Source organism: Cryptotermes secundus, unplaced genomic scaffold (genome assembly GCF_002891405.2).
Source record: "Cryptotermes secundus unplaced genomic scaffold, Csec_1.0 scaffold523, whole genome shotgun sequence".
NCBI classification, from domain to species: domain Eukaryota; kingdom Metazoa; phylum Arthropoda; class Insecta; order Blattodea; family Kalotermitidae; genus Cryptotermes; species Cryptotermes secundus.
The window spans coordinates 628,267-641,170 of NW_019734360.1; the positions used below are offsets into that span (position 1 = coordinate 628,267).

A 12,904-nucleotide genomic window follows, 5' to 3' on the forward strand; every position below is an offset into this window, starting at 1 on the left:
CAAGAATTTTCACCTCTACATGTCTTCCAGACTGGCTCTGGAGCCCACCCAGCTACCTATCCAATTGGTGCCGGGGGTAAAGCGGTCGAGGCTTGAAGCTGACCACTCCGCTGCAACTAGTGTCGAAGTCAAGGAAATGTGGATCTATACTTCCACTCCCCCATACGTCTTCATAGCGTAGTGCTTAATTAGTTAAGAATAGGAAAAATGTCACGTTTTTATGAGTAAATTATTTTTCCTGTCCATCCTTGTTTATTAACTAACTAACGAACTCCACGGAACCAAGTCGTTCTTGGGAAGCCAACAGTTGCTCATCAATTAAAAAGAAATTCGCCATTTTATGGGACCCAGAAGTTCATTGCCGACTACTGAATAACCCGCCACTGGCCTTATTAAAGCTAAATAATTGTATATTCATGATCGTTACTGAGGATACATTGCGCCTTCTCCGTCCGCATGTAAGCACGGCTGCACAATAGGAGTTTCCCAGTTCCACTGCTCAGAGTGAAGACATGTGTGTGTGAACTGAGCAAGGACAGGGGCTTCATGGGAACCAAAATACACGGGCTTTACTTCTTAGGTAACACAGTAAGAAAAATATAATAGCCATGGTATGACACAATAAGTAGTCACGTGATCATCTGAATAAGAAGTGAAACACGGTACATGAGGTAAGGTAAAAGTAACTCTGTAACAGACCGTGGAGGCCGGTAGGTTTGTGAGACGTCGAGGCTCCAACTTTTCTAGACAGTCGGCTCACAGATGGCGATAAGTTTGTCAGCCTTACACGCTGGCCGCACTTAACCCCCAGGAAGATTCCTGATACTCATTTCTGTTTGAGCTTAAGTCGAACCCACGGCCATAATGCGGCTGGAAGGATTGTAATAACCACCGCTGTGAGAACTTCAAATCCTGTAACCTAGACACCATTATTCCGAGATTCTGACTGGCAAACCCAGCGCTGATGCCTCATGGCTGTTGCACTGACAATTGCTGCTTGTCTGCAGACAACTTCCACTGTCTGACTTCGTGCTGCAAATGATTGGGAATCGATCTAATTTATATATATGTACCTATTAAAATTAAGCTAATTTGTACTCTTCTCCAAGCATAATTAGAATTATCAAGTCAAGGAGGATGAGGTGGGCAGGGTATGTAGCACGAATGGCGGAGAAGAGGAATGCATATAGGATATTGGTGGGAAAGCCAGAAGGAAAGAAACCGCTGGGAAGACTAAGGCGTAGGTGGGTGGATAATATTAAAATGGATCTTAGAGAGATAGGTTGGGATGGTATGGATTGGATTGGTCTGGCTCAGGATAGGGACCAGTGGAGGGCTCTTGTGAACACGGTACTGAACCTTCGGGTTCCATAAAATTTTGGGAACTTCTTGAGTGGCTGCAGATTTGGCTTCTCCTCAAGAAGGGCTCAGCTCCATAAGTAAGTAAGTAAGTAAGTAAGTACCTATTAAAATTATGTTAAGATAAAGATTGAAGAAGTAACAGTTAGTATATGGGTAGAAATTCTAAAGGGTTCTGACGATGGTGTATAACGTTCAGAATTATTGGATTTTTGGGTTGAGTGACTGAAGTTTTCTCTCTCTAAATGAACCATATGAGTGAGTCTGAGGACGGAAGCAGATCCAGTCTCCGAAAAGTTTTGTGTTCTCTAGTATCTAGAATAGTGAACAATGGGCAAAGCCCAAAAACCCAGTAATTTTGAGTTACAGCATGGCTCAGTGTTTTATAATTTCCGAGTTGCCGTTTGTATAGAAAATCCTCCTGCAGCGCACAACATGGAATATAGAAATCAGTCAGTTTTCAGAAGCCGAGTAATGTGTATTTAAAAGGCGTGTCTCACCATTTGCCTACTCCATTTTTTATTCAAAGATGGCGCTTATCTCCGCCCAAGCTTCTGCGGCTTGTATTTTTATAAAGTGGTTCCCACCTAATGAAACTCTGGCATTCTTTTTTCTTGCATCGGAAACAGAAGAAAACTACAGGGGAGAGAACATTTTTCTGAATGCGGAAAGGATCCGCCTTTCCGTTGTGGCCCAGGAATTATTCTCCCTGTTTTGTGAATATTAAGGAGCGAGAGGGAGGAAGGTTGAGACGATTACTCTTTCTATAGTAAAACATTATGGACGTAGGCTCCTAGTTTCGGTAGCTAATTCCGTGCTTTATATAATTTCATATGTTAAGTGGAGCATTAAAATTGAAGGGAAATTTATTTGGGATTTCGGTTTCTGGAAGTGGCAACTACGAAAATGACCTACTGTTTCTTTGTGATGTGAAACGCTGTAGTTTGGTAGATCGGTAGCAGTAAGGTGATTATGAGTTTCAGTCATACAGAATGATGGAATGTTAAGGTTTTTAGTCATTATTTAGTTTTGTGGAATTACTAATTACCCTTCAAGTTTTGTAGACTGTTTTCTTCCAAGTCAGTAGATAGGCGTCATGTATTAGGAGACCGTAATCCGGAAACGTAATCTTATTCCCTGGTAATAATTACCATTTTCACAAGAACCGTATTCAAGTAACGGTTTTGATAAAAAAGAAAGATATGGTTCAATTATAAGTAAAATTCAAAATTTTTAAAATTCAGAATTAATTGTATGTGTGAAACCGAACTGAATAATTAGTTCTGCCCGAATACGTAAGCATATTGTACACAATCTATACGAAATTCATTCGAGTCCATTTGTATTCTTTAATTTTTATCAATTTAAAGCATATTTTTTCCACCACCCGAGGTCAATATTGTCTACCCATAGAGAACATTACACTGGCTACCGACATGCTAGTGTTCCTGCGTTGTAGGTTGCCTGGAGGAAACAGAGTCCCACCGGAAAACATATGGCGCGGAAACTTGTATATAAAAAAATATCCGGTTCTTGGTTCTAAAAACCACTGGTTTTGTCGTGTCTAATAAATGCGAATTATTGAGAAAATTATCCATCAGTCGAATTGGACAAGACAGTTGCAAATGGCGACTGTCTTTCTTTGAATATTGCATATAATGTAGATTTTCTGTTTTTCATTGTTCAGAAATTCTTCTCTTATTTTGGTGAACAGAATTAGTCTTACTGAACAGAAATCCGTATCGCTTGGTTAAACGTCGAAGCGCTAAGTGGTTACAGATGTTGATAGAGACGGAACTTGCAAACGTAGGTGTCAGCCGATATTGATACCGGTGCCAAACCGATATCTCAGTCGACACCAAATTTGGTACCGGTACCAGCCGATATATCATTCGGCACCGAACCTCGCACCGGTGCAAACCGACATCTCAGTCGACACCAAATTTGGTACCGGTACCAGCCGATATATCATTCGGCACCGAACCTCACACCGGTGCAAACCGATATCTCAGTTGACACAAAATTTGGCACAGGCGGCAGTGGTTCGCCTCCAGTCGCACGAAGTGGTGAAATGACTGGAAGGTCAGTTAGTGACTGAAGTGTCACGACGCGATTCGACGTTAAACAAGTGGTATCGTCTCGTCTTGCCGTGTCTGGTTGAAGCCGTAGCGTGACCACCCCTGGCTCGCCGTCCATGCAACAGATGCAACTGCAAGCAGATCACGTGGTCGGGACTCTTTATTTTGAGCTTCACTTCATTCCTCAAAGCTCATTGGTTACTACGAGGTACCAGTAAATAGGTCACACATGGAAATAAAACAGCTCCAATAGGCGTAATAGTTTTTTATGTGTATCACTAGGTAGCAGCATAGTCCAGCTTCATGAGAGTCTAGGTAACATGCGCATGCGCATGTTCAGAGGCTGGTTTCAGTAGTCAATATGGCGACCGTGTTTGAGGGTGTACTCCTGAAGACATCTGTTTTGGGAAAGAGAAACAGTGCAAAGGATATTCATAGAGAAATGTTTCCTGTTTGTCGCGTAAAGCGATCCGCAGCTTGGTCGAGAAATTATCTCAAGGACGTTCGAATTTCGCAGATGATGCCCGACTAGGTCACCCCGTAGAGACTGCGACGATCCGCAGAAAACTTCCAGGCCAACTGGCAAGAGGAGTACTGCTTCATCATGACAATGCCAAACCTTACAGAGCCCGAGCCAACCAGGAGAGAATTCAAGAATTTCAGTGGGAACTTCCTGAACATCCGCCTTAGAGCCTGTACTTCCATCTGTTTGCTCCGCTAAAAACCGCCTTTGTGGCAAACGTTTCGCTGATGACGAAGAAGTAGAAATGGAGGCGTGGAAGTGGCTGAGACAACAGTCAAATAACTTTTATGCTTCGGCTTTCGACACACTAGTAAATCGATGGAAAATTGTATCAATGTTAGTGTAGTATATATCGAGAAATATACGTTTCTTCCGGGTAAGAATATCACATGATCTACATTTTATATCTATTTGTGACCTGTTTCTTGACTCCTCCTCAGGTACACAGAGCCTGCTCTAACTTTAAAAAATCCTCATTTTGTTCATGGAATATATCGTGGATCCCTTACGATACTCATCTTTTCATCAGTGATTATTTTCCCAATAGCTCCAGACTATTAACCGGTTGGTATTTGTACTGAAGACGTGGCGTGTCTTCTATGATGTAGAAACTGAATGTTCATACATAAACTTCAATGCCGGACTGCTTGCTGGAGGTCGGTATCGTCACATGTATGTGTGACTGCAGATGGGGTTCGAACTGGTGAATGGATTTACTGACCGCTTATACATACAACTGAGAACTACGAGTAATTACAGCGCTCCCGCTAAGCTGCTGTGTCTTCACCGTGCATTCCCTGGGCAACGTTTTCTAACAATGGACATTCTTCAACTTCACGCCCTTAGATTGTGTCTTCACAGTCTCCCGTGCAGAACTCTCTCTCAACTCACTTTCTCCTTTGCTTATAACATATCGGCACGTACCACGTAGAAAACACCGTTCTACTATTGTTACGTTTGTGTCCGTTACAGAGGGAAAGTATTTACCGAGCCATTGCCCAGAAACGGCTACGGGGCGGACCACAGAAAACACCGTTCTTCTATTGTTGTGTGCGTGTATGTTTCGAACTTCACCTAGCAACGGCCGTTGTTTACAGAGTCACCGCTTAGCAACGAGTTTATACTGTACCGGTCAACTCGAGCTAGTATTTGCATAGTTTTCTTCAATCCTAGAGCAAATGCTGAATTGGTTCCGAAATTTCACGTTGCACTCCATGCTTTAGATACATCCCCCTGAATGTTGACATGAAAATTCCAAAGGCATGTAAGAAAAAAACTGTTAATTTCCTTTTCTCTGCTCATAGCCTGAAACTGTCCACTTCCCATTCCTTTACCTTCTCCATTTCCCAACGCTTTACCCCTCACTCGATTCTGTTTTCTTCAGAACGAAGCTTAAGTATTGCCTAGGAACCGTCAGAGCCTCCCCCCCCCCCNAATTAATTAAATAATTTTCCTGGGGAGTAAAGCGCGGCCGGCGCGTAAGGCTGACAACCTTACTGCCATCTTTGAGTCGATTGTCTAGATAAGGTGGGACCCTCAACGTCTCACAACCCTATGGGTCTTCACGGCCTGGTACAGGGATAGCTTTACTTTTTTTTTTTTTACTTTTACTCTGATATTCTGAGGAAGAGGCCGATACTGATAACCGTGAATTGATGGAAGGTACACGTGATTGCAGTAACGACGTATGTGACTCTTTTCCTCAGACCAGAAGGTAGCAGATGTCTCCGCTGCACTGCGATGTCGCTGCTAGCAGCTGTTCTCCTTAAGGCGCACTGTCTTACGCACAATTACCCCTATGATCACTACAAATTACCCTAAATTTACGCCAGTTATGAACACAGAAAGCCGTCCCTGTACTTAATTACCACGCCCTGAAGACTAGGGCGAATGGGGTTATAACTCCGAGCTAATTTGCATCAGTAACAGCTGGAGCTGAACGGTTAGCACATTCTCTCTGAGGCACTACCGGACACTATTCAGTTCTCTAAAGTGGTTATGTCACCTGAGTATACAGCATAGTTAAATACGAATAAGATAAAAATGCACTTATAACTGGGCTTGATTCATTAAACATCAGGCCATGAAGACATATGGATGAGCAGAGGAGTAGCTCCACCAATCTTAACTACAGCACCAGATGGAAGTAAATAATAAGGTTTATCCCCAGGTCGGTTTACCCACGAGGAAACAATTTTCAGTATAAAAATGAATATAAGATTTGTTGAGCTCCAATGTCGGTCTCGATTATATAGAAAGAGAAAAATCTCGTAGCCCTACGAGGAATCGAACCTCAGTCCCTCAGTCGTCTAGTCTGTAGCCCAGCCGTTATTTTGGATGGCCTCTCTGAATTGTCCGGTATGTATAGTTAACAATTTATAAACAAGAAGTTCTGAGGACGAACCGCCCACGTAGAAAACGCCACTTCCAAAAATGATTGAATGAAATGTGATATGACGCCTGAATGCTGGAATAGTGGCCCCAGAAGAGATGGTCATTCCTAAGAAAAGTCTCGGTAAAGACGTTCTCGAGGCGACGAATAAACACGCAAAAATATAACTGTTGCAGCGGAAACGTGTTTACTGAGCAGTTCCCTAGCAACCTTAGGAGGGACACACAGACAGCAAGGTCATCTCATGAGCCTCCTTTTATTTTTTCAAAGTAAGGAATTTATGTCGCCAGTTTTGCAGCTGTTCAACAACTCAGCATTGTATGGAACCCGAAATTTCATTACCGTGATCACAAAATACAGCCACTGGTCCGTACCCTAAACTACATAAATCCAGTTCATACCACTTCAGCCTATCTAAGATCAATTTTGATATTATCCACCCACCCGCGTCTTGGACTTCCTAGTGGTCTTTTTCCTTTTGGCTTTCCCACCAATATACTATATGCTATATGCCCTACCCATCTCATCCTCCTTGGCTTATTAATAAGGTAAAAGTATCCCTGTAACAGGCCGTGGAGGCCCGTACTATTATGGGACGTCGACGCTCCCATATTTCCTAGACAGTGTGCTTACAGATGGCGCTGAGTTTGTCAGCCTTACGAGCCGACCGCCCTTTATCCCCTCAGGAATAATATTCCTCGTACTCAATTCTGTTAGAGGCTGAGTCGACCCCAGGGCCATAGAGCGGCTGGAAGGATTAGGTCAATTGAAAAAATCCGCCTCATCGGGATTCCTTGGCTTTTTAGTATCTGCATTAATTCATTGTTCCATGCTATATGCTGTAATGTTTTCACAATGAGGAGTACAGCACCCTTCCCCTCCCCCAATCCAGCATCACTGTTAAAAAGTCAGCGTACGTACCCCCTTCTTTTGTGCAGCATGTGAGGCCGGCGACAGCATAACCGAACTGTGTGTGTGTGTGTTTGTGTGTGTGTGTTTGTGTTTGTGTGTTTGTATGTGTTTGTGTGTTTGTATGTGTTTGTGTGTGTGTGTGTTTGTGTGTGTGTGTTTGTATGTGTTTGTGTGTTTGTGTGTGTGTGTGTGTGCGTGTGTGTGCGCGCGCGCGGTGCGATAGTAACATTTTTCCTGATATGCCTCGTTCCATGCAGAATGGTCAATGCACTGCTGGGAGTAGTTAGATCTGTTTAATTTTGATCCCCATTCAGAACTGTGATTGGTCTAGTCACGCACTAAAGTCGCTCGTGAGTTTGTTTCTTGGAGACGCCCAAGCAGTGCTCCCTATATCACTGTATCGGGAGTCGGTTAAATTGTAGACACGAATGAATGAATTATAAATGGGCTCGTTTAAAGAAGCGTGAACATTGAACTGATTGGGGGTGTCTCACACACGGCAGACGTGCATGCTTACGTCTTTCTTCGAAAGGGATTGTGTAAAATCAATTGAGAAGCTTATGCAAATGAAGAAAGTTACCGGGGAATCAAATTGAGACGTGTGCTCGGCTAGATACAGTCTTGTAATTGGAACAGAGCAGGGGTTACCAAAGTATGGTCACAGTGCAGGGATGACTTGTAAGACACGCTTTTGGATTTGAGGATTGGATTTATTGACACATTATACACGCAACTCCGTACCACAGGCAATACAGAGCTATCACTGATCTACGCACTTTACAGTTCACCGTTACACACGCACTATGATTATCAGCCTTCATTAGTCGTATCCTGGTAACGGATTTATATCCGTCTAATTGTAACTTCAAATAACACATGAATTCTTCATTTATTGTCATTTCTTCTCAATTATCTTCGACTGGCATCTCCAGAACTCGACCCAATTCTCGACAACTTACTCAAAAGAAATCTTTTTCAACTGAACTCTCTCAACATCTGACAACATCCAGCTGCTCCCTTGGAACTTCACGCTATATAGCCTAGGGGGCGGACCCCACGGAAAACACCGTCTTCTATTATCCTATATTGTTTTAGGCATGTTTACTGACCCGTTTTCTAGCAATGGACGCCCTATTGTTGCGCGCGTTGGCTTCCAGGATAATGTGTTTACCGAGTCGTTGCCTAGCAATAGGCCTGTACATCACCATATACGTGTATAATAGAGGGAATAACCAAAATATTTTTAACGTCACGCTAGTCTCCTAAATCTGTCTTCGCTCTCAAACACTGGGATCGTGGGTTCGAATTCCGCTCGAAGCTTGGATGTCTGGCTGGGTTTATTCTGTGTTTGTGTTGTTCTGTATGTAGGTAGGGGCCTTGCGACGTGCTGACCACTCCTCCAAGAAGACCTACCGACTGTTATAGGATTAAGAGACAGAAGTGAAACAAATAATTCCACGGATGCCGTACGCTCCCACGTGGGAACAACAGAAAGAGAGAGAGAGTCTCCTGAAGCTTTTCTTCTAGGCACTTTTCCTTGTTTATTTATTGTCAATGCAATGACATGGTCGGTAACTGAGACAATGTCGCGTAGGTGGGGAACCGTGAAGTGGGAAGGGTGTAGGACGAAGCGGTCGTGGCCTCATTCGAGGCAGCGATTTTGTTGGTGAACTGAAGAAAACCACGAATGACCTCAGTCTGGATAGTTGGTGCTCCTGTTCAGGTACGAACAAGGCACTCACTCGCTTCCCTGTTCAGAAATTTCTGATATTGACATCAAGACAAATTAAGAACCGCTTAAAAACTTAACCAAAAGCAAAAGTGTTTTAATGTCCCTCGTGAATGCATGTGTTACTAGCGCTAAATATTTGTGCGGAGAATATCTGAACTTCAGTAATACTGTCTGCATAATCTATGCGTGGCCAGACTCCTTAGGACGGTATGAGTGTAAGTAGTGTAACGACTGAGTGTTCTTTGTGATTGGAAGACCTACGTAATATAAACATAATGCTCTACGGCATCTTTGTGAGTGTCCAGTGTGTAATCATATTTCTGCATTGGAGAAAGCAGTCTTCTGGGATGTGGCACCGTGTGGATGTGGTTGTGTTAACACCACATCTACACGGTGCCACATCCCAGAAGACCGCTTACTTCATAGTCACGGCCGTGGAAACCTAAAATCTTACATACTTCTGCGTTACCTGTGCATAAGTGCACATATTTTGACGTATAGAAACATTGCTAGGCAACGGCTTGCTAAACACATTCCCGCAGGAGCCAACGCTTGCAACAATAAGACGTCTATTGCTCGGCAACGGATCAGTAAATAAGCCTTCTCAACATTAGAGGGGTTGTGTATTCTGCGTATTCCGTACCGAGGGGTTATAAAGGGACAGATAAAGTCGTTTCAATGAAACCCGTGTGGAGGCGGGGTCGAATACCTACACCGTGACTCTGCGAGTCGTAGGAGGCGACGAAAAGAGTAGTCTCAAATCTGAGACAGTGAAATATGGTTACAAGTCCCAAGGGACTCGGACCCGAGAAAGACTGCGCTGGCAAGGACCAGCAGCATATACAAAAGACAGACCCGTCCTCTCATCAGAAAGGGCGCCCCACAAAAACAAGATCGTAACTGTCAAACAATAATAAATATCTGGTCATGAGCCCCAGGTTGGGCTCGACACCAAGACTTACTGACTGACTGACCGTCAGTCGCAATGTGACTTTGACCTTGACTTTGACGTTTGAATGAGTTATCAAGAAATGGGTCGAGTTCTGGAGACGGCAGTCTAAGGTGACTGAGAAGAATGGCAAGAAAGGAATTAGACCGTGAGAAGAAAACTTCATTTGTGATTCGAAGTGACAGTGAGACGGTTATAAATCCGTTTCCAGAATACGGCTAGTGAAGACTGAGAACCCTAGAGCTTGTGCAAACGGTGAACTGTAAAATGTGTAGATCAGCGATAGCGCTGCATTGCCTGTAGTCACGAGCTGAGTGTATAAATAAATAAATATTATATAAATCCAACCAGCCAATTCAGAACTCGTCTATAAGTCACGCACACCCTCATACACGTGCCAGTATTGTAACAAGATTCCTCTTCAGTCCGTTTTTGATTGTAAAAACCTACATAATTAAATAGGAATCCTCTGCACAGTCTCCAATGTCTAATCAGATTTCTGTATTGTCTCTGTTCGTGAGTGTAAATATTGTAACGAGAAACAAGTGTAACTAGGATCATCATCCTCTTGGTGAGTGTACGGGGTGTGAAACCTCCAACATAATACGAACCTTGGATGCAATTCGATCCCGTGAAGAAATGAGTGACGGAGCAGAGGTCGCGGGTGCCGCTTGTATTTGTCAGCCTGTCACATCATAGGAATGCTCATTTCATTATGGCCGCCAGCGGCTGTCGGAACATTTTTAAAGCAGTCTTGCTTCAACATTACAGCAAATAATTAATTAGGCTGACGGCGGCCTCTGTTTCATGTGACTTCCAGCAATGAATTAGCAGAGAGCTGGGCCACATCTCAGCCAGATTGGTACCTGGGAAATGAGTGTGATCAGTTGGTGCGAAACACACTCGTTGGATCCTGCAGAACTGATCGTCTCTCTCCTGTTTTCGACTTCTAGAGATGATGGACATGAAGGGCTATGAAGATTCTTGGCTCATTAGCAGAGATCGGGTTAGGAACAGTAAGCGTGGTATAATTCTGACGCGTTCGCTCGCCTTTGTTTAATTATCTCGAAAACTTCAGGTTTTACAAAAATTTATATAGGAGAGAAAACGTGTATTTCACTCTTCTTCCAAACTTGCATGTCGAATGGTCGATCACAGTGGCCGCGCGGACTGAGACATGAACTGTCTTCACCCGCTCAAACATTGAGATCGTGGATTCGAATCCCACTGAGGCACGGATGTCTGTATGTGTTTATTCTGTTTGTCTTTTTCTATGTGTAGGTAGCGGCCTTGATATGGGCTGATCCCCCGTCCAAGGAGTCCGACCGACTGTGTAAAAAGCTCAAGAAACTGAAAGTCCGCCAGCGTCCAACAGAAAAGGGGCTTAGACCTTAGACCGTGCGGCCACTGTGATCCTCCGCCCCGTATCATGTCTGCGGTTGAATGGGGGCAGACTGGTACATAAAATGCGATATTGTGTTTATCAAATTTGAAGTAAATATTCATATTGTAGGCTTTCCGTTTGTGACGACTTTTCTGTATTACCAGTTTGCAAGGGGTCACTGTACAGAAGGCTAACTGCTCGTAAATATCTAACTACGTTGAGCTCAACCGTCCTTGAGAAGCCGCCTGTCGCAAAACCACTCAAGAATATCCAAAAATTTTGTGGAGCCGGAAGTTCATTACCGTATTCACGAGATCTTATTATGAGTCCCTATCCCGAGCCAAATTAATCCAGTCCATACCACCCCATCCTATCTCTCTAAGATTCATTTTAAAATTATCATTCGCCTACGTGTAAGTCCCCCTAGTGGCCTCTTCCTTATGACTTTCCCACCGAAAACTTACATGCTTTCCTTTTCTCTCCATGCGTGCTACATACCTTGTTCACCTCATCCGCCTTGAGACGATCATTCTAATTCTTATACAGACGACTACTGTATGAGTTACAGTTTCTAAATACAGATTGTTCATAATTTTTTTAGAGCCGGGCTAGTGCAGTCGGTATAGAGTCTAGCTACGGGCTGGACAATAGAGAGGTCGGAGTTTGAGTCCCGGTAGGGGTAAGAATTTTCACTTCTTTTCGTCGTCCAGACCGGCTCTGGGGTCCACATAGCCTGCTATCTAGTGGGGACCGGGGGTAAAGCGTCCGGGGCGTGAAGCTGAGCACTCACCCCCAACTAGTGCCGAAGTCAAGAAAACATAGATCTATACAACAACTCCCCCATACGCCTTCATGTCATAGTGCTTAACTAGTTAAGCACGGAGACAATTTTAACTTTATAATTTCCTGGAATTTAAGAGGCCGCTGCTAAGAAATGCCAGTTTCAGTTGTAGCTCAGGTGCTCAGTTCTTGCGGTCCTGTGTTGCAGCTTGAAGCCGCCCCCGAAGGACGGCGTCACGAAGAGCAATCCAAGTAAGCGACACCGGGAGCGGCTGAACGCTGAACTGGACACTTTGGCCAGCCTCTTACCATTCGAGCAGAATATCCTCTCCAAGCTCGATCGCCTCTCGATCCTGCGGCTGTCCGTCAGCTACCTCCGGACCAAAAGTTACTTTCAAGGTACGTTACGTGTTTCTGTTATGATGAAAATGGAGTGGGGCAGTTGCTTGGGAAGATCTGAAGACTAAGGAAAATGAAAGATAATGTGGCAAGTACTCGTATATGCTGAGGTTTTTGGAAATGCTATCCTGAAGAGGGGTCGGCCCGACTTCACTGGGAGGTGCGGCCGAATCTTCTGCCCACTTGTTAGCTCGCAACAGGAATTCGCTGGACTACCAATTCAGAAACCACAACAGAGATGAAGTGTTTTGTGTTATGAATTGTTAACACAAACCTGTATTAGAGTTTTGGCAACATTCATGTATTGCAACAAAATGAATTTTTCGAATTGTTCTGTTAGGCCTATATCGTTGCATATTTTATCTTATATCTGAAAATGGGAGCTCATTTTGTGAC

General features: G+C 43.8%; 1 protein-coding gene across 3 annotated transcripts in view; it reads left to right on the forward strand.

Moving 5' to 3' along the window:
- LOC111868864 overlaps positions 1-12,904 on the forward strand; it is a 359,329-nt gene that overhangs the window by 166,437 nt on the left and 179,988 nt on the right. For 2 of the 3 annotated variants that reach the window (XM_023859902.2, XM_023859903.2), the window contains exon 3: positions 12,318-12,508. In XM_023859902.2, the coding sequence (XP_023715670.1) occupies positions 12,318-12,508 (191 nt within the window). Of the gene's footprint in view, positions 1-606; positions 672-12,317; positions 12,509-12,904 lie in introns of those variants that run through there. The other variant, XM_023859904.2, reaches the window with a different exon arrangement.